Genomic DNA, 24,706 nt, shown 5'->3' with positions numbered 1-24,706 from the left:
TACAATTTTCTACCCTGTAATAGTACTGTTATTCCATTTTTTTCTTCTCTATTTTTAATTATTACACTTGTGGCAGATTACGTGTTAAGCTCAGAGTGGTTACACAGAAGATATTAATCATTCATGACATTAGTCATTACGTGACAACTGAGTTTAGTGTACTTTAAAGTATTACACGTATTCTGAGCAATTGTCATACGTCTTAAATTTGCGGTTCCTTTTTCTTTTTTTTTTATACTGAAATGGATAACGGTTGCCATTCACGTAACTGCTCATTTATAAACGCGACCACTGCAGAGTTACACGCGGTTCATTCATTCAAAGATTGGCTCTACAGCGTGTCTATATCGTAGAATTGATTTCTAATAAAAAAATCTGAGACTGTTAGTGTTACGATAGTACCTCTGTCAGTGATCAGACATCAATTCCTGTTCCTGTTGGTTCGCGTAACGTAACGAGGTCTCGGTACAGTTAATTTAACGAGTTTCAACTTTTGATTTGAATTTTTTTTTCTATGTTGCGCGAACCAAATGCAAAAGTTTATAGATCTTAGAGAATAAATTAATTGAGAAAATTGATAGCTTCGCTGAGGTATCGCGAATCCCTAAATTCAATTGGAAAAATTTGACAATTTCTAGTAATTCTGCATAAGTGATCGTGTGATTGATTTTCATAGAAGCCTTTTTTTTCCCTTTTGTTATTCTACAAAGGACAGGCCCGATACACGGAAACTCATCGTCAGTTGCCAAAAAATGGGTAAGCGGAATTATTCAAGCAAACTTTAGTACATACGTACCTACGTCGTGGTTTCTTTATTGAATCGTTCACGTTATTCACGTGTCGTCGTCAGAGTTTCTATTTTAAATTTCTCTTTGTTCGTCATCACTCTCGTAACTCAATCTTCAATTATTTTTTTCTATGATAACCCTTTCGATCCTTTGATTAATTTCACTAATTATATTTAACATTAAGTCTCTAGAGTTTCGAGTACCAAAGCTCTATTTATTGTTCTATGATTAAGCTTCATTTAAGATTCCCTAGTATCTCGGTATTAAATCCCTAAGGTACCGATTATCAAATATTCAGTATTAAATACCTAGGCATCAAATATCCATTATTGAATCCTTAGAGTACCGAATATCAAATATTCAGTATTAAATACCTAGAGTACCTAGAATACGAAATTAATCCCTCTAAAAATTGATCAAAGTCGAATTCTCGCCGCAATAAAAAGATTAAGGAACATCGATTTCACGTAAAATACAGAAAAGCGTGTGCTCCACTTTTATCTGCATCGGAAAATTGCCAACGAATGGCAGTGATGCAATTTAAATCTCGTTAAATCTCACTCGCTGTTAGAATTGCATCTTGCGTACGATAAATATGAGCGCTATCGTGCTATCCTATTTTTCTTTTTTTTTCTGTTTTCAAATTTTTTTTTTTTTTTTTTTTTTTGAACCGTGTCACATGCTGGCCAACTTACCATTCTTATTTTCTACTCGAGTAATTATCACGTAATTATTGTCTAGTACTTAAATACCGCTTCCACGAGTTTACAGTTACACAATTTTATTCGTTGAAGGAAATTATTATTCCATTACCTGTGTGACACTTTTGACAATCTGATATTATTAAACTCCTTTACTCATCGTTTGATGTAATTCTTGCGCAACAAAAGGTTATTGTTTCTGTTGCAATCCTGTAGATTTCATCACTGAAAAAGTTTGTGAAAAAAATATCCGATGTTATTGAAAGATATTTATGGTACCATACGAATCAACGAGTACACAACGTTAACGTCAACGAAATTTTGTTTCTTTTTATGCAATTTACGTGAAATTCGAGTCGACTTGCAAAATGCACGGAAGTTAAAATAATTCACCGAAATGTTGACTTTTGTATTTCGAAGAGATGAAAAAAAAATAAGCTCAGCCCGAGGCTGTTTAAATTACAACTGTTTAGATTCCGCACCAATTTTAATTTTGCATAATCTGTGTTATCATCGTACGTGTACGCACGACCGTGAGAGAATTCTGAGAGAAAAATATCGAACTATTTACCGAGTGGATTACAGAATCGTTAACGCGACGGAAAAAATCAAATAATTTACACGGACTGTTTCGTCCGATGGTATTTTTTCAAGTCCACTAAGTAAACGGAGTGTATTTGTACAGGCTTATTACTTCTCGGAAGAATCTTTTACGTAGGAATTGCAAAATCGTGTGATGAGATCAAATATATTTTTTAAACTCTATAGTAAACTAGATGAACCTCGCTTATTTTTTCATATTGGAAATCTAATTACTAATTCATTGATTCATGGATTTCGGAAGCATATTATTTTCAAGATAATTAACACGTTTATTTTTGTTCCCCTGATATCGCTTGCACATTGATTTTTTTTTCTTTTATTTATTTAATTAATTTAATTAATATTCGTATTCTGTCGTGACGTAAGAAAAGTTTCATACTTTTGGCGGGTGCATTTTGCAATTTTTGCAAGTACAATTACAAGCGACCATAATAGGTGGCCACGAGTTTCATCCTTCTTCTCGTTTCGTTGCAATCGTATAAATTATTCAATCGACGATGAGCTTGAATTAAAACATGATAATTATCGTGTCATACGCTGGACACGAAATCAAAGGAACGTGGGCTTCATTAATTTATAATTGAAAACAATCAGAAACTAATTAATCCTTAACTCTATCATAATGAAATTCATATTTTTCAAGAATATACAATTAATCTATGATTACAGTTATTACGTGTTTTGAGGGATCCTATATAATGTTAATTATTTTAGCACTAGTTTGTGATCGGTAATCAACGCTAATGATTAAACACGATGGCGCACAGCGACCGACCCACATATGTTTCACCCGACAGTGAACGAATTTGAAATTTCGTGTAATTAATTTCGTAAGATGGATGAGAATTGAAGATCAGTTATTTGCTTGGAGCTATTGCAAGTCCAATTGTGCAAAGTGTGTCAGAGGGGCATCGACTTCCGAATTGTAATGCGAGAATGATCGACAGGATGAACGTTCCTTTGATATGATACGAACGATATGTGCGTCACGGAATTTTAATTATTCCCATGGTGTTGTACTGTTACTGATTCTTCTAACTGTTCCTCGACTTTTTCGCTTCGTACTCTCGTTGTTCTCTTTACTGACGAGTATAACCAACTCCCACTTTCATCGGCAGTTGAGTCATCCAGCAAGTGATCAATTGTTATTTCGCTAAAAATACAGGTTTAATTTTGTTCAACCTTTTTAGATGACCCACGTATAGAGTCTTCTTCCAAAATACCATAAACTATAAGGATGTTCATGTGCCCCGATAATGCATAACTCCTTCGACTCTACGTTTGGATTTAAATTTGATTTACCGAAATTCTGTTATTTTATCGCGAAAATTGAAGTATTGTTCGACACTGATCGTTGCCAGTCGGAATTTCTCGGCGAAAGTTCCTGAAACGTTCGAAAGTAAAAGTAAGTTCAAAGTGGCCGCGAGTGAAGTTCAAGTTCACAGTATTTCGTGGGATCGACTTATAGTAGAATCATTAATGTGTATCGTATATAATTAACTCGCTAGTGAATCATTTTCCGTGATCATTTTGAGTCGTTTGAGCATCTGTTCGTATTTCAATTCAGACAGTGTTGAAAAGTGGCTGTTTCGTAATAGGTGTTCGGAAATGAGGTACATTATTTTTTTTAATAGAAAAATCAATTCGTCCGGCACGAGTCTCCTTCCAGTATACAAGTGTTTAAATAAACTTTCACTTTTGTAACCTGTACTTTGCAGTAATACATAATTGGGATTTAATTACCGTTCGTACATTCCTTACGATGGAGGGCTATGCATTATCTAATCCAACATTTTCAAAGATTCTTTATATTAATTCTACGAATCATTTCACTGAGAATGCTGATATATTCCAGTCTGTTCCAGTATTCTTTAATAAGTCCAAGAATTACTCGTTTGCCATTTAGCATATTTTAACATGCACTGCGAATAAAGAAGAGCACGATATCTCGTTGAAAATACAATTTAACGTGAAAAGTTGCAAAGAAAATTTAATAAAACGGCACTTAGTAAAAAAAATGGTCCCAGAACACCATTTGTGGAACCCAAGAAAGATCAAAACAAAATAGTATTATCTCGTTAAATTTTTTTAATTCAAAGCAAATTTGGTAAAATGGCACTTTAAAAAAATGGCCCCAGGAAACTACGCGAATAAGTAAAAAAAAATCTGAAGTGTTGCCAGCTCACCGATGATATCATAACGCAAAGGGTTAACGTACCTTGCCACGGATGTCCATTTTTTTACCGCGTAGACAGTTAACGTGTCACTGGAGGTGGAGAGAAAAAAAAAAAAGGAAAAGAGAGGCGAAGGAGGAATAATAATGAGAGGAATTGAGGAGATACAGAGAAACGGAAAGGAAAAGAAGATTGTGTCAGTCAGTCGGTCGCGGTCGTTGTTCTTCGTCGTATAACGGGTTTTCATGTAACGGGGTCGACCAAGCCGACGTTCCTCTCTTTCTTCCTTGTTTCTTCGTCTGCGGAGGCCGAGGAACGAGCGGATTCTCGTGACCGTTTCGAGGCCGGGACGCTGACCTAGAATCCCGTTGAAACCGCTTCTCTCTACGTTCTAGCGTTTCCCAACTTGTGCTTAGCGGCACGTATTTCGAAAAATTCATTCCCTTCCCCCTCCCCAAACCGTTCTTCCAATCATTGTTATCGTTCATCTTCCATTCCGTGCTGAGCTTGCGTCAGTATTGATTTTCAAAATTTCAATCCTGAAGAAAAGGGACCGGTTTCGAGTGAATACAAAATTATTCAAACGCTAATAAAGACTAATTAGATAAACTGACAAAGTGATTGTTAATAAATTATTCGAGTAGAGATAATGAAACCACTTATCCTTTTTATGCTGTTTTTTATTTGTACTCAGAGAAGCGACAATAAAAGTCGAGTCATTTTAATTGCAAAATAATTACTCCATTCATGTTTTAATTATTTCTTATGTAACAATGTTCACTTTTTCTAATCAGAAGATGGTTTTCGAATAATTTGTAAAGCTGAGCTATTTTTTATCAATAGCTGGTACTATATTTAACAGAGTGGCCCTTTCAACGCTGAAGAATTAATCAATCGTTCCTATATTTTCTTAAAATCCGTCGAATCTCACGGACGAGACTGGTTTGTGAAATTATAAATTCAAATAGGATTGCTTAGCCAAAAGCTGATTTGTTCGTCGGTACATTTATCAGTGAAATTGGCTGACCATTTCGAAGGAACAAGACTCAAGGTCTACATTTGTGTCTTCTAATGCATTTATGTAAAAGATGTCTACTTTAGTCTACTTTCACGTTTCCTTTAGTCGTTCGAGACAAAACTTTGACCTACTTCTTATTTTTATAGGTCGTCACTCTGTCGAAAATTTCAATCTTTTTGGCACGCTCTTCTCGTCTCCGTTTGCAAGTAAACTGTTCATTGATAATAATGTTTAAATTTCCGAAAAATGGAACAAACGGTATCACTTTACTTTTCAAACTTAATCCTATCATTATCAGTTATCTGATAAAAGAAAACCAGAATTTCTGGCACTGCAATTATAGTTGTATTATTTGGTACAGTAAAAGTTCTTAGTATTATCGTTATCGATCGATCGATATCAAAATTTAATCAAAAAATATGGAGCACTTCCGGTGCTAAAAGATTAGTTAAATAAAATTTTAGTTAAATCTACACGAGTCATTGACACAATCGATAACGTAACTTAAAATGATTACGGTAATACCATTCACCAAATAGGAACCCACGTGTCTCGTTTGACGGCAGAAAGGAAAGAACAGAAGGAACGATTCTAATCTCTTCTTTTCATATATCTGATTGCAGTCAAAGTAGAAGCTGTGGTCGCAGGAGGCACGAAATGAGTCGAGCAGAAATCAAGTCCATTTGTATCCCGCTTGGAAAACCGTGGAACGGCGTGAACGTTAACCAGTTTTCGTTACACTTTTCTCAAACTTTGTTCCCTCATCTCTGAGGAACCGTGTCTCTTATAATATTCCACACGATTGTACAGTGCGAACCAGGTGTAAATTAGATAAAATACGTAGCCTTGAGATACACTGAAGGTGGTAACGAAGAAATCGAATCAAGACCAAAGATCAAAACCGAAGAGAGAAACAAAAAAAGAAGTTGGAAGTGATTTTCTATCCGATCCTCGAGAAGATAATTTCCAAGAAATTGATCGTTGCAATCGAAGAAAAAAAGAAAGGATTATTTTGTTTGGAATAAAAGGAAAAAAAAAAATAAAACCAGGAAGATAGAAGATAAAATGAGCACAATGACCGGCACCCAGTGTACGTCTGTGAAGGAGTTCTACAGGGACAGGTCTATCTTCATCACCGGGGGTACTGGCTTCATGGGCAAAGTACTCGTCGAAAAGTTACTCAGATCTTGTCCAGGGATAAAAAATATTTATTTGTTAATGAGACCCAAGAGGGGACAGGATGTCCAACAAAGGTTGAAACAACTATTGGATGGACCGGTAAGATGATTTCATTGCTTTTTTATTACTTTGCAACTTTAAAATTGAATTAGAGAAACTTTTGTTGAATGGTATGGGTAAGGATTGATTCATTCTTTACCAGAAGACGCTGTTAGAAATTTACCGTTGTTAGTCATATTTGTCTATTTTTTTATTCTAATCAAATGATTTCTTAGAAAATTAATTTATTATAATTTATGTCGATAGCTGTTCGAGAAGTTGCGACGAGATTACCCGCAAGAGCTATCGAAAGTGATTCCTGTGGCTGGAGACATAACGGAACACGAATTAGGCATCTCGGAAGCTGATCAAGCTGTATTAATAAAAAATGTGTCGATCGTTTTTCATTCCGCTGCTACTGTAAAATTCGACGAGGCGTTGAAGCTTTCTGTGACCATCAACATGGTCGGCACCAAACAGCTCTTGAATTTGTGTCATCGCATGTGTAATTTGGAGGTGATACATAAAATAAAATTTAATTATCTAAAAGCATCGCATGCATCATCGGGTAGAAAGTACATTAATTATCATATCTCTTTGCGAAGGCTCTGATCCATGTGTCGACGGCGTATTGTAATTGCGACCGCAAGGACGTCGCCGAAGAGATTTATCCGCTTGAAGCTGAACCTGAACATGTGATCGCATTGACGAAGATCATGGATACAAAGATGGTTGACGATATAACACCGGCTTTGATCGGTAACCGACCGAACACCTATACATTCACCAAAGCCCTGACCGAAAGGATATTGCAATTGGAGTCTGGTTATTTACCAGTAGCGATCGTTAGACCTTCTATCGTTTTGTCGTCGCTTAGAGAACCGGTAGCTGGTTGGGTGGACAACTGTAACGGACCTACCGGGCTCATTGCTGCTGTTGGCAAGGGTGTCTTCAGGTGTGCTATAATATCTCCTCGATGAAACGAAAATGGGTGGAAATTCGATTAGAAATTCAACGCTATCTGACCTTTATAATTTATTGCAGAACAATGCTGTGTCACGAGAACATGATCGCAGATTTGGTGCCAGTTGATATAGTGATAAATCTGATGATTTGCGCGGCATGGAGGACCGCGACGAATCGCACGAAAACGATTCCCGTGTATAATTGTTGTACAGGTCAACAGAACCCGATCACTTGGAAGCAGTTCGTTGATCTGATGTTCAAGTACACCCGAATGCATCCACCGAACGGTGCTATTTGGTATCCGGGTGGTCGATGCCGTAATTCCGTTGTAATGAACAAAATGTGCTCCCTCTTCCAACACGTGATACCGGCGCATATTTTAGACTTCCTGTATCGGCTGAAAGGGAAACCGACCATCATGGTCGGCATACAGGTAAAACTCCGTAAAGCTGCGAAATGCTTGGAGTATTTCAGCACACAACAGTGGAACTTCAGGGATGACAATGTTCGAAACTTAGGAGAACAGCTCAGCCCAGAGGACCGACAAACGTTTATGTTCGACGTCAGACAAATTGATTGGCCGTCGTATTTAGAGCATTATATATTGGGAATTCGGCACTTCATTTTGAAAGAGAGTCCGGACACACTGCCAGCTGCTCGTTCACACATCAAAAAGTAAAATAATATTTTCTTGCTTATGATCCATAGAAAATTATTTACCAGAAACGTTGCCCGAGAGTGCAAAATTATCAAATTCAACTAACGTAATATTTATAATTGATCGTGTTATGTTTCAGATTGTATTGGTTTCACAAGGCTTTAGAATTCGCGATGCTGTTAGTGGTGCTGCGATATTTGTTGGTACGCAGCTCCGTTACCCGAACTGCTTGTTTCTCATTGTTGTCAGTCGTGTTACGTATGTGCCGTATGATTGTTTGACGGCTCAGAAGCTTGGCCGAGGATCACGACAGGCGTAACAAGGAGCAGAAACTAATCTCAAAGCATAATCTCAAGGTGCGGATCGTTCTTCGACTTCACTGCTCGCCGTTCCCAACGATAAATTGCTACGACGTTCAAACATCCCATCGGTTGGCCTTTTTGATGTTTCTATTTGTTCATAACTATTAGCCTCCGCTAGAGATATAATTCCGCAGGGAAGTGTATCGTTTGTCGTTTAAACATATGCAAATGCAATTGAGACACACACACGTACACACACCGTATATATGCATACACAGAACGTGTATTAAAAGCTTCCAAGAAAAGAAAACATGTACGTCGAGTCACTTTGTTATATTTACGAAAGTTAACCGAAAGAGGATCCTTTCTTTGGGTAATATGCCGTCGTCTTCTTGTTCAACGTAACAGCAGTGAGAGGAAACGGAAGGAAAGTTCACGTTTAACATCGCGTTTATTAATTATGGGTATAATTTAATTGTCATTGTAATTGACGAGTGTTTAATCGATGCCAATCAAACGACATCAGTTTCGTTATTGAACATCGACATTTCGCATATCGTCGATTTGTAATAACGCGACGCTAGTGATACCTTTGAGGTATAGATTTCCCTGACATTCACCTTGGTGTTAATTCACTGTATATCATGGTGATATATGGCGTCTATTGAAAAAGATACGACGCGTTAAACTCTATGAGCCGGCAACTCGAATTTTTTCAATCTCAGTTTTATCTCATTTTTATCTCGAAGACCAAGGAAAATAGAATGATAACGTTTTACAAATTATATATATATATATATATGCAAAATTATTTGTGTTTTTATATGTTTGTAGCAATTAATCAACGGTGTCCCTACTTTGCGTTCTTCCTTCTTTATTCATTGATCTGTTTAAGTAACGTTAAGGCTTCCAGTGAATTTTCCCGGTGAATTTGTAATCGTCCAAGGTTCCATCGTTGTCGAATAACAAAAGCGAAGACAGGTTTAATATTAATTGTAGAAATAAATATCGAAGCGATAGATTATTTATACGGATGTACTTTGACATTGCCAAAATCTTTTCACGCCTCCACAATCTTTTAATTCCTTTCTTCATGATTTCGACGACGTTCAAAGATGATGAAAATCTTTTGCGTACAACGTCGTTTAATCCTTTTGGAAGTAGAATTCAGAATGTTGAAGCGTTTTCGCTCTTAGAAGGCGAGCTTTATCACTGGAATTAATGTAATTAATCGTAACGTACAACTGTAATACGACAAAACATAGGTGTATACGTTAAAAGGAATGAAAACCCAAAGGGTTGAACGTCGATGTAACATCGGATCCTTTCGAGCCTTTTGAAATATTAACTTTCTTTTTCTCTTTTCCAAAGTTGTAACACAATTTCCATGTTGTACGCACATATACTTCTTTTTGACGTTCAATGTATCCTTTATATAGAGAAAAAGATTAAATTAACTATGTTTAGAGGCTTGGAAGGTTCGATTAGAAGATTTAAATGCCGGCTAGAGGAGTCAGAAATTCGTCGTGCCTTTGTGTCGTTACTGTTTCACGTTTTCCGTTCGTTTGTACCAGAACGTAAGGTACATAGAGGGATATTTAATTACATTCTAACGAGTACGCTCAATTCATTCGGTTTCACCATCAACGAACCAAGTTTTAATTGAGTTACGCGTTCATTTACTTTGAACGAGACGTAAATGTAATTTATTCGAATTGGACAATTGTTTGTAGCGATTTAATTGTTATTTTTTAGTTTTGGAAATGCGAGTATTTATATAGAAAAAAGATAGGAAAAAATGGTTATTATAAAAAGTGCGTTTCTTAAAGTTTTTGTTAAATTAATTGTTTTCTTTTTTTTTAACGATTAAACAGCAAAGAATCAATACATTCTTGCGACCATATTATATCCTCTGATATTCCTTTTTATTTCTTCGCCGGATTACCTTTAACGCTTGCCAATTTAAAGCTTGCCACTTGGAAAATGTACGAAGCGTTTCATTTCACCCTTAGGAGAAATAAAAACACGATTATTAAACGGATTTGTTCATTCTGTTGCAAATTGATTCGTTTTTGGTGAAATTGAACATAAATTTAAAAAAAAAAAGGAATATCTTGACCAAGCCGAGACATCCAGTGTCATGAGAAACGTGTGTTGCGGATAAAATTTGTCGTTAAAAGAATCTCAATCAACTCCATAGATCCCTGTGAATTACGAATTTGAGCATGGAAGCCAACATGGTAAAACATAAATGCATCCGTTGCTTGTCGAATTTTGCCATCGGGTAGACAAAAGTGATCGTAGCGAAAACCGATAGAGACGATTTACGAAAACGTTCGAGGTAAGGGTGCACGGATACCCGTGACGCCCCTAATTGAAACGTTCATCGTAGGAGAGCTAGCCAAGGTACAATCTCGTGCAATTTAGGCTTCCCTCAGTTAATTATCCCAAGGTCCCTTTTAACTAAAGAGAAGTCTACGTTGCATCCGGGTGTACAGAAATCTCATTTAGGTATCTTCTATGTATTACGAGGCGTCGTATTACTGACACTGAAATTTTGAAGGCATTGGCAACTTATTCCCTTATCTTCCGATCAGGCTGTTCCGCACGTGTATTAACATTTTTAGTAGCAGTCGATCGACTAAAGCGACTAGCAGACCGGTAATTTAGAATTGATAGGCGAAATGAGACGACAAATTTGTATATACGAGTTATTGATATTAACTAAAGAAGACGATTTTATATATACATCTAATATATATATATATATATATACACATATATACGTGATAAATCGTACATGCGTTTCGTGAAATCATTTGTGTATCAGAGAGTTTCTCGCGTGTCCCGCCATCATGTCTCTCCCTACATGTACACTTATATATATGATATTTTAGCATCCCATGTACAGTACACATTCCAATGTTCAGTTTCAAATGGATGAAACACTTTGCGGATCGACGGATCAAAATTTAGATGCTCTTATTGATAATTATACAAACACGTCTCCTAGATGTTGGGAATTATCAATAATCATTGATTTTCAAAAATTCTCTAAGAAAATAATTGTCGAGGTTTTTGAAACACCAAAGAATTAAATTCTACTTTTAAGGGTTGATTGTAACGATGAATAGATGCAATAAAAATATACGGTTCCGTTTAATGATCGTATACGAATTCAGGTTAACGTTACACGCCCCTCCTTAATATCTAGGTTGATAACTCGAGCAAAAGACAATTGTGTCCACAATCAGTACGATCCGTGAGGTGTTTTTTTATAATCGACTAAATCCAGCTGAATTTTATCAATTCGACGAATGTTAAATATCTATATAATCGAGTAAACTTTGTTCGCGATTATTCGCGTCGAGTACCGTGAAAGGTCTTGTTAATTAGTGCCCTATTATGGTACTTTAATAGTATATACACTGCGGACCATAATTGGGACACTTGGAACTTCTATAAAGAATGCCTTTCACGATGCTCGACAAGGAATAATCAATGAAGGGGTTAGGTTAAACAGTAATAGAAAAAACCCTTTGCTTTGAAGCCATAATTTGCATGAATCACGTAAGTTTGATTAATGTCACATCCGTTGCCTGTGCCTTTAAGATGATTCAAAACCGTGACCTTGACTATGAATCAACCACGAAGAGCGCAGTATCTCACGATCCTTGAATTATCGTCTTATTCAGTTGGAAACGGGCTTCCCTCGAATGTTCATTTTCATCGTCTGAAACGCTGCCAAGAAAGACACTGGTAAGAAAACGTTGCATGAAGAAAACACTGGGATAATTTAATCGAACGTAATTAGAGATATAAAAAGAAGAAAAAAAGAAAGAATGGTAGCGCTAATGAAGGTTCACCATTCTGCTAGTCTCGTCTGTATCGTTATTCGGTTACACAATGCATACAAGGAAACAATATTTAATATAATCGATTTAATTAATATTATACTGTACTACTATGAATTACATTAAAAAACAATGAACCATTGCAATACGGATCTTTTAACGTGCCCTTTGGAACGATTGATTAACGAGGATTTAATAAAGGGATTCAACTCATTTCAGTCGTAGTGATTTGAATTTTGATGTTACAGTGATGTTTTTTTATGAGTTTTATTTATATTAAATAACATCAACATTATTTCTTTCATTCTATTTAATGATATCATAAGTATCCCTTATGGAGTAGGTATGTGTATGTATTTATTACCAATCAAAGATTGAATATATATACTTATATAAATTTGAGTCAGTCAAAACCAGCATAAGACCGAAAAATTAATAAATTAATTGTTTAACAAACTTGCATTTTAAAAAGACCGCCAAAAATTAAAGTTTTTAAAATTCGATCTTAGCGCCATCTATTCGTAAACGGCTGAAACTACTCAACAACTTACCGATCGATTTTACAAAACAAGGGAACACTAGCGCCCTCTATTGTGGAATCGCGGAAACTACTTGTCGACTAGTTTCCGCGATTCTCCAATAGAGGGCGCTAGTGTTCCCTTGTTTTGTAAAATCGATCGGTAAGTTGTTGAGTAGTTTCAGCCGTTTACGAATAGATGGCGCTAAGATCGAATTTTAAAAACTTTAATTTTTGGCGGTCTTTTTAAACTGCAAGTTTGTTAAACAATTAATTTATTAATTTTTTGGTCTTATACTGGTTTTGACTGACTTACCTAATTTGACAGTTCTTACCTTACACATGCAAATAAAGGGTTTTAGTCACTGTATTTAAATATAATCTATATAAACATGTTACGAATGTGTGGAACATAGCACGTGTTGCACCCATAAACATGTCTATGGTTGCACCTGATATGTTCATTAAAATTTAAATAAGTATATTTTATTGTATATTTATAGGTCCATTTATTCTTTGATTCAATGCGATATACTTATATAAATTAAAACAAATTTAAAACAGTAAGTAAATTTAAAGTAATTAATATGTTTATTCTAACCATTTATAGGTTATATGGATCAGATAAATGAAATTAAAAAACTATATATATAAATGTGTGTATTAATAAGAATCTAATTTCTTTTTATATTGATTTTGTGTGTCGTAGAACTTTATAAAATGGGGAAACGAAAAGTAAAACTGGATAATGAATCAAATCCAAAGAAGAAAAGTGTAGCAATAAGTAACAGTATCAGTAATAAGAATGATGTTATTAAAGAAACTGAAAGTAATAAACTCAAAATTAAAGAAGGGAAGAAAGGAAAATATGAAAAACTTTCATCAAATGGTAAAGAGAACATTAAACACAAGAATAAGAATGAAATGGAAAAGCATAAAACATCAGATCAGAACTCTGCAGAAAAACCAAATTGGGTAGAATTTAAAAAGCAGAAGAAGGAGCTTAAAGAAAAATATAAAATTAAAAGGTTCAGTGACATTTATGAATTATCAATTGAAGCAAAACGAATTGGTGAAAAATTACGTAGATCTGATTGCTCAACATTAGAACGTAAAAAATTAATTGCAAAGGCACATGATTTATTAAAAGGCAATTATAATAAAGTAGTGCTTACACATGATATGTCTCGTATTGTACAGTGGATGTACAAATATTCTGACTCAAAGATTCGTCAGAATATTTTTAAGGAACTACAACCTTTACTATTATCTATGATTGAATCAAAGTATGCAAAAAATTGTATTAAAATTATGTTGAAATATGGTTCTCCAGAAATTAGGAATGAAATTATTTCTGCTTGTTATGGTAATGTAGTAAGACTTGTGAGTCATTCTGTTTCTGCACCATTAATGGAAGATATATATTCAACACGGGCAACAGATTTAGAGAAAATGTATCTAAAACAAGAATTTTATGGTGACATGTACAAACAAGCTAAGGACAAAGATGTCAAGACATTGTCTGATGTATTTGAGACTGCACAAGATATGAAATCAGCAACATTGTCTGCTGTAAAAGGAAATCTGATGAGGATATTGAACAAGAAACTTTTAAATCATACACTTGTACAGTGTGTTCTTTTAGAATTTTTAAATAATTGTACAAATGAAGATAGAACAGAAATGATAGTTATGTTACGAAGTTCAATAGTAGAATTGTCTCAAACAAAAATTGGCTCGAAAATAGCTGTAATATGCATATGGCATGGCACAAACAAAGATAGAAAAATCATGATGAAGGTTCTTAAAGAACATGTGAAAAGTATTGCAATGTCTGAACATGGGTATTTAATATTATTAGCATTATTTGATTCGGTAGATGACACTGTTCTGATGAACAAACTTATACTCTCAGAAATACAAAAAGATTTAACAGATATAGCTTTAAATGATCATGGAAAACATATAATTTTGTATTTAATATCTAGAAGAAACTCTCATTATTTTCCTCCTAGTATAGTATCATACTTGGAACAAGGAGATAATAACGCAACAAGCAAGAAACCTGCCGACATTAGAGAAAAAGAACTTCGTGATATTATTTCTGATCCACTTCTTAAGGCTGTAACCACGAATACAGCAACTTGGATGTCCACCAGTTGTATTGCAATGGTAACTTTAGCAATATTAAAAGTAGGTACTGGAGAAAAACTGAAACAAGCTCTTGATTCAATTGCTACGTTTATTACTGTTAAAAAATCAATAATCAAAGATGGAAATAACGAATATAAACCAATTGAACATCCAGGTCTACACATGATGTTAAAAAAACTTATACAATATGACAAAGAATTACAAAATAAAGAAGAAACTACATTTGGCGAAGTATTACTTCCTCATTTGAAAGGAAAAACAATAGAGAGATGGATAGAATGTAATAGAGGATGCTTTTTATTAGTATTATTATTAGAAAATGAAACAACATCTACTGTAGATACTTTACTCACCAAATTGAAACCAGTGATGGATGTTCTAGAATCGAAGTCGAATCCAGGTGCTAAAATTTTAGTAGAAAAAATACAATAAATGTGTCTCAAACGATCGTAACTTTCAGACTGTTTTTTATTTGTAACACAAATACTTACAATTTATTCAGTCAAATTTCAAATCCTATTTTTTGTAATTTGTTAATTTATATAAGTATCTACTTATATAAAAATGATACATCATGTATAATCATAGTTATTATTGCCTATTATAATATACTTACCCCATTAAAACGCGATTTTAAACATAAATCTCGTTGATTTAAAAAGATCATAAAATAAATTGAATTATTTATTTGTTAAAAATCAAAATGGTTGAATTTGTGTAATATGTGAAAACATTTTCTATCTTTTTACAAGCCAGATATAAAAGAAAAAATAGAAAACTATAACAAGTATCAGTTGGTTTATACTTAAATTATATATTATTAAATAATTGTTCATGCTAGAAACATTTATAATAAAGTGTCTTTAAATAAACATATTAATAGATACCATACTTCTGTATCATCATCTCTACCTTAAAGTGACTGAAAATAAAGTTATTAACTTTGGAGATACAGAACATCGATTAGATAATACTAAAATTAAGCACTGATTTCATATTTTAAACATTTCTTTGATATCAATAAGTCTTGTTCGAATTTCTGGTTCATTATCCTTTGTTAATTCCGATAAAACTTTCTGAATTACTAAGGTCATTTTATCAAATTGTTCAGTATTTTTAGTATCGCGTAACTTTTTACCAAGAGACAGAACCATATTCAAGGCTTCTTTTCTTATCCTGGTATACGAAATATCTATCACAAAAAATAAATTCATATTAATTTCTACAGAATAATATAATTATATTTAAACATTCGTTACACTTACCTATACTACGACTTAATATTTTATTAAGCGTATTACAAATTGAATCCAACATTTCTTTATCTTTGATTGATAATTCTGAATTACTTGTTTTGAGCAAAGCAAGTTTATCCACAAATAAATTAAGCATTACTAATATTGATATTTGTATAGTTGTAGATTGAAGAGGAAACATTTTATCACAACATGTTATAAGTTCTATACAATATTTATCTAGAAAAAAGAAATAGAGTAGCATTTTTGACAATGTTAATATTATAATTAGGGGAAGGGGAAATATTGCCTTTTTCCCTGCGGAAATCTACCATGCTCGGTACTGTACATACATATAATTTTTATATCAAATGTGATGTAATTACCTTGAGTTTCTTTACAAGAAGATGGCCATGCTTTTCCAAGTGTTTCAAAAATGGTCTCGTATAATTTCACTGTGTCATCGTTCCTTTTTATTCTCTCATCAGAAATTAGAGATTCGGATTCATCTTTCTTTGGCAACTACGCCATATAATGCTTATTGTAAAAGTGTTGAGAAAATCATCATATTACTTTTATTTGTAGAGTACATACCGTTGTCCAAATTTCTTGAGCGATATCGTATACTTCCTTAAATTTATCGACGTTTAATTCGTGCAAGACCATACCAAATGCTTTTAGAGCATGACGACGATATTCTAAAGCCTCCTTTTTACTTTCTCTGTATAACGCTTGTACTATATCTGCAGTTATCTCGGTATTCTCTTTAAGACCTTGCCTGCAATCAAAGTATTGATTTTAAATCAAAACAAGAAAAATTTGTCGTAACATTATCCCACTAAACGAGAATATTAAAATGCATACTTGCTATTACACGTCAGGGTGGCGAGAGCACTTAACAATCGTTCCTTCCCGTCCCACGTTCTTCCTCGTAAACCATCGATTAACACTTTCAACAAAATATCTCTCACGCTTGCATCGATATCGTTACCTAATTTTTGAGCTAACGTATTAACTGCGTTAGCTGCTTGTGCTTTTGTGTGCCAAGAAGCTGATTCTAAAGAACTACGTAAAATGTTTGTTATTGATTCCACATTTTGCCTGATTCCTGCTTCTGTTCCTGGAGTTATTTCGTTCCATACATCAGTCCATAAGTCAATTAAGTTTTCGTTTTCTGTTAAAATATTATTCATAAATATTTGATCTTGATTACGTTAATTATGTTGTAAAATTGAATACAAACCTTGTGTTTTTTGTCCATGCATTGCGAAAAAGGTGAGAGGTATAACAATATTTGAATAATTTCTTAGTGTCTCTTGATTATAATTATTTATAGCTTGTAAGGTTTGTCCAATACCTAACTTGACTGAATCGTCTGAAATTTGAAGTCAAAGACAATATACTTTTTACTCTTCTCAGTTATATGTAAGCGTAATATGTGTGTAATTCTTTCATACAGACCTCGTTCTATGTACCATGTGTTAAGTGTTTTAAATAATTTGTCAAGACTCGATTCTTTAGCTGATCCAACTATGTGTCCAATAGCAGTTGCATTGTTTTTTCTAACGACAGAATTACGATCCAATAATCCATTCATTAAAGTCGATAAAACTTTACCTATACAAATATTAAATTGTAATAACTCATATTTAATTTTTAAATTAACATCTTAATCTTTCACTAACCAGTATAAGGTTGCATTTCTTGTTTAAAATGAGTACTTAAAAGAATGATAAAATGCAAACAAGTAATTTTTGTTCCGAAACCCACGCTGGATTTAATTAATTCTATCACCTTTGGCATTAATTCTTTTAAAATATCTGCATCAATGTACTGTATGCACTATATAGAAATAAACATGAATTATTAATAAGATACAATTCCTGTGTGATTGTATGTTTCTGCATCAAATAACTTACTTTCGTTATTGTGTCAGTAGCATAATGCCCTTTAGCAGCACTAGCTCTAATATTATCAATAACGTCTCGTGCCTCGGCTGTACCTCCGCATACATTACTCAAATACGATAAATTAGGATTTTCTGATTCGCCAATTGCATTCAACAGTGCAGGTATTAAAGTGATTAACGATGGCTTAAGTAAATTACCAGCCTTTGGAATTAATTGGGACACTGTTTGCAGAGATACTGATCTTACAGAGTTCAAAACATGAATAACTCCGACATCCAATAGTATAGGCAATATTGCTTGTAACACTTCCTCTCCTTCTTTGCCATAGGAAGAATCACAGTATCGAATGCAAACCTGAATAAAAAATGTCAGCAATACAACAAAACAAAATACAATAAATAAATAGTTTAAATAAAAAACTTACTTTACTAAGTATTTTAGATGTATTTGTAGCAGCTACTCGTGTGCCCTCGTGAATATCATCCATTACTCGAAACAATTTTTTCCATAATTCTGGAGCATATTTTGCAAGATTTAAACGAACATTTGCTCTTAATAGATCTGCAAGTGCATTGCAACAACTGATTCGCACTCGCCATTCGTAATTTGTTAAATTATCAATTATATCATCTAAGATTTCTTGATGATACTGTTCAATCTATTAAGACGCGAGGTATAATTATAAATAGTCATTGAATAAATGACTGAATGCATTTTGCAATACTACTCACTGCTTTGTTTGTTGATGGAATGATTGCACGCCAAATACTAGACATACTTTGTTGAATTTTAGGAGTTGGATCAAATTGATATCTATACAAGCGTGGAACTATACTGGGCAAGTATTTATTTAATTCTTCACTTGCGATTTTCGCAATTGCTGCAAATCCAAATGCAGCACCTTTTTTAGAGGTCCATACTGCATTGTGATTCGCTAAATGCATAAAGTAATAAATCAGATCTGGTTTTTGTAATTCTGTAGCCAAAGAACAAATTTCTCTGTACGTAGATAAGTTGCCGCTATAAGGAAAATATTATATTTAAAATTGGATTCAATTATTAGATTGATAAATAATATGTAATTATGAGCTTATCTTACCTTGTTGGTGATTTTCCCAATTGACCTTCTTCAAACAATTTTGTGTCAGGTGTTACTTCTTGTACGCTCCTACGTCCTTGTGTAAATTGAGCTAATATACTAGAAACTAAAGATTCTCTTTCTTCTTTATTACTGTTAACATGTATCAAACTAAGTCCTTTTGCTGCTATGTCCTGTACTATATCTGCAATTAAAATACCATTTTTTGATTATAAATAATTCAATTCAGTTATTGTTTGATAACAAAATATATAACTTACCGCTCTCATCTGAAAGGAAATCCATGAATGCACGATGCAACGATGGAAATCTTTGTTTAACGCATTCCCTTTGGATATTATATTTTAAAAGTGCTAACAACCACACACAGACCGCCTTATAACAAACATTTATAGTAAAAAAATGAAAAAAATTGAAACTTCGAACATATTACTAAATAAATACCTGTCTTAAATTAGGATGTGGTTCTTTGTACATTCCAAGCAATCTATCTAATGTTTTTATTAATAATTCAGTACTGGTGTTACTACAAGGTACATCATGTTCAATTGGTAAAGTTGTCCAAGCATCCCTTTTCTCTGGAGATGCTTCACCTTGAACACAGCAGACTAATGCTTCTCCCAAAATTAAATGGATTTCAATATCTTTCGTCTATAAAATTTGATTATAATATAATTAAAAATTTTGTTATATAATTAAGAAATAAAAAAGAATACTAATTACTTCTTTAACAATTCCAATTATTTTGTCGATTATTTGTGAAGTGTGTGGGAAATTTTCTCCTACACACAAATATCCTAATGAAAGTGCAGCCTTTTCTTTAATCTGCAAATATTGAAATTACAATTTTAAATTTTCACTCTACGCATTCAACGATTATTACGAAACAAACCTTAGTATTTAATTTCGCGTTAGTCACCGTCGAAAATAATGTTTCTACAATTGCTTTTTTATTTGGTTCTTCTTCACCATCATCAGGTAATGGTAACCCATGAGTTTTTCCCAAAATACCGATACTTTGAATTGCAGCATCCATTAATGGAATTGTACTATTATGAAGAAAATTACCTGAAAAGTATTTTTTAAACAGTGTTAAGAAAAAAAAATGTGAACATATCGTCAAAACATGTACATAAAGTACATACATATCATTTTTACAACATTGACATAAAGATCCCAATTAAACGACTCATTTGTATTCTTTCTAAGAATTAATAATCGTCTTTCCATCATATATGTCAAAGCTAATAATCCTCCATGCTGAGGTTCTAAGTTCTTTTTATTCGTAATAGCCATAATCTCAGAAATTTGAGTCCCAAACTCATTTATAGGAAGTGTAGCAGTTACCACACCATAAACTTTAGCGGCTAATTGTCTCACTTCCGGCTTTGTAGATGTAAGTAGATTACGAAGCCATGACGATTGTTTTTCATAAATTCTTGTTATATATTGTGGAACAAAACTGACTACTTCTAACAAAGCTTGCAGAGAAACCTGATCTGTTTTACATAATAATTATTGCATTATGGTATCGGTGTAGTATTTACATTTATTAAAAACATTAAATTCAATCCTACCTGCAGAAGCATTACTAAAGATTAAAATCATGTCATAATATTTGTTTACTGTATCCGGTTGTTCTTTATAAAGATTTTCTAAATAACGTGCAATTAAAGGTGTACTTTCACACGGATGTTGTAATGGTTCATTGGATACAGTAACATTCGCACTGTTCGCTAAACAAATACGAAGATAAGTAATTATCTGTAATAAAAAAGTTATTACCATTTTTACCTTTTTAAAAAAAAAAAATAAAGTTTGTTACTGTACTAAATTGATTACCTCTGTAAATACAGTAATGCTATAAGGAAGTACTTTGCTTTCAACATTCACTTTCCCATTACTTGAAGTCGGCATTCTTGTTTGCATCTTTGAATAAATATAAATAACAAGTTTTTGGAAATCTGGTAATAAAGTTTGATTATTATCTTGCTTATCATTCTCATTTTTATTCATATCAATGTACAGAACCTTTCTAGCTTCTGTACTTATTTCATGTTTATTATCACCACATGCTAGCAACAGAAGATAACGAGAAGGCGCATCATCAGAGGGAAATACATTAGCAGCATAATGCATAGCCACAAATCTGTTTTTAAAAGAATATGACTTGTATAAGTAATGAAGCACTTATATAAATAATTATTCCACTAATTATACATGCCTGACGTTAGATTCCGGTGATTCGATGTAAGCGGATAACAATTCGTTCATTAAATTTATATTAGTTTCGTCCTCTTTATTCAGTACAAATGCAGACGTTACCGCAATCAATGCATCTCGCACTGCTCTTCGTAAATCACCTTCAGTCTTAAACATCATACAAAATTTAGTTTAAAATAAAAAGTTCTAATAACATAATTTATAATTACTTACCGATACGAGTGTATCAAATAAGTTACGTAACAAACTTGAATCTTTATTAATCAGCGATGGTATTCTGTGTCCCAATTGTCCAATAACATTATATGCCATTACTTTATGAGTATCTTCACCTTCAGAAATTAATTTTATCATGCCATTTAAAATAACTCCAGCTACACGGGATAATGGCGCTAGGCTACATCTTAGAAAACATTAAATATATTATTAAACTTATCATTCAATGGTATTAACATATAATACTCACTGTTGCACAATATTTGATGTAAATTGCAATGCCATTGATTTTAACTTTGTATTTGTATTTTTTCCATAAAGTGAATCAAAGACTACCTGCGAGTTAATCAAAATTATATCTCAAATAATATAATCTATAATCATAAAACGTACCTGAATACAAGGTGGTATAATAAAACCAGTTTTAGTTACACGACAAAGATAATGCAACAATTTAAGACGAATTCGCGTACTCGCAGGTGATCGTTTCATTTCCGGTTTAACTTCTTTTTGGGCAGCTAAGGCATTAGTACCCAGAAATAATGTATAAAGCGGAGCAGCTAACTGCATTGAAGACCAATCTAATGTACTGAAAAAAAATGTTCAGTATTTGATTGTATTTTTGTAAAAAATTTACTGTAAAAAACAATAGCATTTTTAAACGTACTTAACAATCTTTTTCAACTCTAAATCTGCCATATTAGCAACACTGAATCTGGTATCAGCAGCTGCTACTATAAAGTGTATGAGAATATCAGAATCAGAAAAGAATCCGCTACTAAGAAATTTAACGATTCCCAATTTCGTTTGTTCTAGCTGTTCAGCTGTTGGTGGATTTTCACCTATTACTCTTTTAAATGCATATTCACTTAATCCAGGTGGTACAGGAAACTGTGACCAGTCAATAGCTTGACCTGGTTGCTGATTTTCTGTTTGTCCTACAGATCTAAAATAAATATGTATAGTAATCATCCTTTTTGTATCATACTTGATTAATTTTAAATGTAGCAAAGTAGAAATTACATGGTCTTACCCATATGGCAACAACAGAACATCAAGCATAAAATTGATTAATTGTTTTGATACATAAGGTTTATCTTGCAGACCAAGCAGAGATGCTCGTTTATCGGGATCCATAGGAACATTAATATGACCCAATGCAGGCATGATTATAAGCATTAAACTGAAAGAAATTCATAAATATATTTACAGTAAATTTACATTGATTTTTTGATATTCAAATTACGTGTTATTAACAAACCTATCTTGATGAGACAATGGTTTTCCTTCTATAGCATTTAACACACTTGGAATTAGTTCAGCTTGCTTTTGTATTTCCATTCTGGGATATCCTAGTTTTATATATATAATTGTAAAATTCTGTAACATATAATATACAAATGAATTTTCATTGCATCAAAAATATTTTATACCAATACTTTACAATGATAACATACAATCACAAATGAACTGGCAGCAGGATCTTGATACTGTAACAAAAGTGCTTCAACTGGCAGTTGAACTTGTGGTCTACTTTTTACTCTTTTATTTATATGAATTAATAACTCCATTACTTTTTTTCTAACACCTTCCTGGGCACTAGACAGCTTAAGTAGAACTGGTGGCAGAAATTTACATACTGATGCTTGTAACTGTTCATCAGTCTCTGCAGAACCCAAGCGAAGGAATACTCGTTCAAGCAAGACTTCCATGAAACAACAAGTTATATATATATATGTTATTCGTATATAAAAATTATACATGAAATTATGAAATATTAGACAATATTATAAAGATATTTTTTTTGTTAATGTTAGAAAAGACTACCTAATTTCTGCAAAGAAAAAAATATGTGAATAACAATTATTTACTACTAAAAATTATATTCAAAAATAATATAACCATTTATTCAATAGAATATTACAAAGCATATTTTATCAATTATATTATAAATCTTGTATTATAAAAAGATATTATATGATACACTAATCGTGAATCTTTGAAAACAGAGAAAATCATTAAATAATACATGTTGAGATATTATAAAGGTTTAAATAATAAATATATGGGTAATAGTTTGTTGGATTTATTTGACAATTGAACACAAGCTGAAAATTAAATACAGACATATAAGGGTATAAGAGACAAATTATAAAATGTAGATTTGAATGTGAATTAAAAAAAGCGATCATATATTTGAAGTTGCCTTTTACAACACGGCATGACAATTGAGTTTCTTATGCAAGCCACGGACCGTAAAAATACTGTTACCATTAGTAATAACGTTTTTGTTGTATGATCGAAAGTGTATTTAATAGTACTGTTAATGTCATTGTTAAAAATACTTGTTTTTTAACAAATTGAAATGATTTCTTTCGGGATCACTTACTCAGTTCGTCCGTAGCGGCTGCCATTTTGAAATAATGTGCGAAAGAGAAAGCGAATGACAGCGAGTGATAAGAAATAACCACTGATTTTTGGTTAAATGTTTTTGCACTATGTCATTTAATTTGAAAACTTATCGATACATATTTTGCAATCTTATATATTTATAATAGCAGTTTTCTATATCAATAATCATCTACATGACATTCTAATTCAAGGTAATCCTAAAAAAAATGTAATTTCGTTTAATGTTTCATAAATTTCTAATAGACATATATACTATTATATTGTTTAATACTTTATAGTTATTTAATATCATTGATATATTACCGTAATGATGTATCATACACAATCATAAGTTTCTTATTTTTTCTTTTTAATTTCTATTAAATTTCTATACACTATCTGATAAATATTTATTAAATGCCAGTCAATTACAATTACATTACATTTGCAATTGCAAGAAAAATGTGACAAATTATAAATCGAATTTAAGAATTAACTTTGAGCTATAAAAATATTTGAAGAATGAACGCGAAGTTGCCGGCTATGATCACCCAATCAACGAATACGAAATACGAACTTGTCATCAATTGCAATGTGTCGTCTGCTTCTTCGCCCCTTTAACTCGAAGCATTGACTACAAATACAAATCTGTAGTCATTGCTTGAAGTATGTTCTCGTT

At 32.9% G+C, this 24,706-nt stretch overlaps 4 protein-coding genes across 4 annotated transcripts in view; 3 read left to right on the top strand and 1 right to left on the bottom strand.

The window, feature by feature from the left end:
- RpS3A (ribosomal protein S3A) overlaps positions 1 to 6,329 on the top strand; it is a 35,346-nt gene extending 29,017 nt beyond the window's left edge. Inside the window, exon 8 of the mRNA XM_034331265.2 lies at positions 5,908 to 6,329. The gene's annotated coding sequence lies outside the window, so the exon portion shown is untranslated. The remainder of the gene's footprint in view (positions 1 to 5,907) is intronic.
- A 20-nt stretch (positions 6,330 to 6,349) lies between these two features.
- On the top strand, positions 6,350 to 10,550 carry FAR1 (fatty acyl-CoA reductase 1). The gene is made up of 5 exons (XM_034331260.2): positions 6,350 to 6,562; positions 6,770 to 7,018; positions 7,108 to 7,457; positions 7,547 to 8,143; positions 8,266 to 10,550. The coding sequence occupies exons 1-5, from the start codon at positions 6,350 to 6,352 to the stop codon at positions 8,405 to 8,407; spliced, it is 1,551 nt and encodes a 516-aa protein (XP_034187151.2). The 3' UTR covers positions 8,408 to 10,550.
- A 2,643-nt stretch (positions 10,551 to 13,193) lies between these two features.
- peng (Pumilio and CPL domain-containing protein penguin) lies at positions 13,194 to 15,402 on the top strand. The gene is made up of 2 exons (XM_034331270.2): positions 13,194 to 13,362; positions 13,509 to 15,402. Exon 2 carries the CDS (start codon positions 13,520 to 13,522, stop codon positions 15,383 to 15,385), a length of 1,866 nt encoding a protein of 621 aa, XP_034187161.2. The 5' UTR covers positions 13,194 to 13,362; positions 13,509 to 13,519; the 3' UTR covers positions 15,386 to 15,402.
- On the bottom strand, positions 15,122 to 24,622 carry LOC117607503 (proteasome adapter and scaffold protein ECM29). Its single transcript, XM_034331267.2, has 29 exons — positions 24,352 to 24,622; positions 24,026 to 24,245; positions 23,094 to 23,341; positions 22,898 to 23,016; positions 22,670 to 22,819; positions 22,304 to 22,582; positions 22,030 to 22,225; positions 21,887 to 21,972; positions 21,634 to 21,823; positions 21,422 to 21,567; positions 21,040 to 21,346; positions 20,775 to 20,961; positions 20,343 to 20,696; positions 20,090 to 20,265; positions 19,921 to 20,022; positions 19,642 to 19,848; positions 19,458 to 19,572; positions 19,198 to 19,381; positions 18,830 to 19,118; positions 18,523 to 18,756; positions 18,108 to 18,452; positions 17,874 to 18,030; positions 17,650 to 17,805; positions 17,432 to 17,563; positions 17,053 to 17,362; positions 16,783 to 16,966; positions 16,575 to 16,710; positions 16,219 to 16,428; positions 15,122 to 16,145 (listed from the first exon to the last, which is right to left on the bottom strand). Exons 2-29 carry the CDS (start codon positions 24,048 to 24,050, stop codon positions 15,946 to 15,948), a joined length of 5,424 nt encoding a protein of 1,807 aa, XP_034187158.2. The 5' UTR covers positions 24,051 to 24,245; positions 24,352 to 24,622; the 3' UTR covers positions 15,122 to 15,945.
- Between the last annotated feature and the right edge of the window lie 84 nt (positions 24,623 to 24,706).

Source organism: Osmia lignaria, chromosome 14, assembly GCF_051020975.1.
Source record: "Osmia lignaria lignaria isolate PbOS001 chromosome 14, iyOsmLign1, whole genome shotgun sequence".
NCBI lineage: Eukaryota > Metazoa > Arthropoda > Insecta > Hymenoptera > Megachilidae > Osmia > Osmia lignaria.
This window is presented reverse-complemented; position numbering and strand designations above follow the sequence as displayed.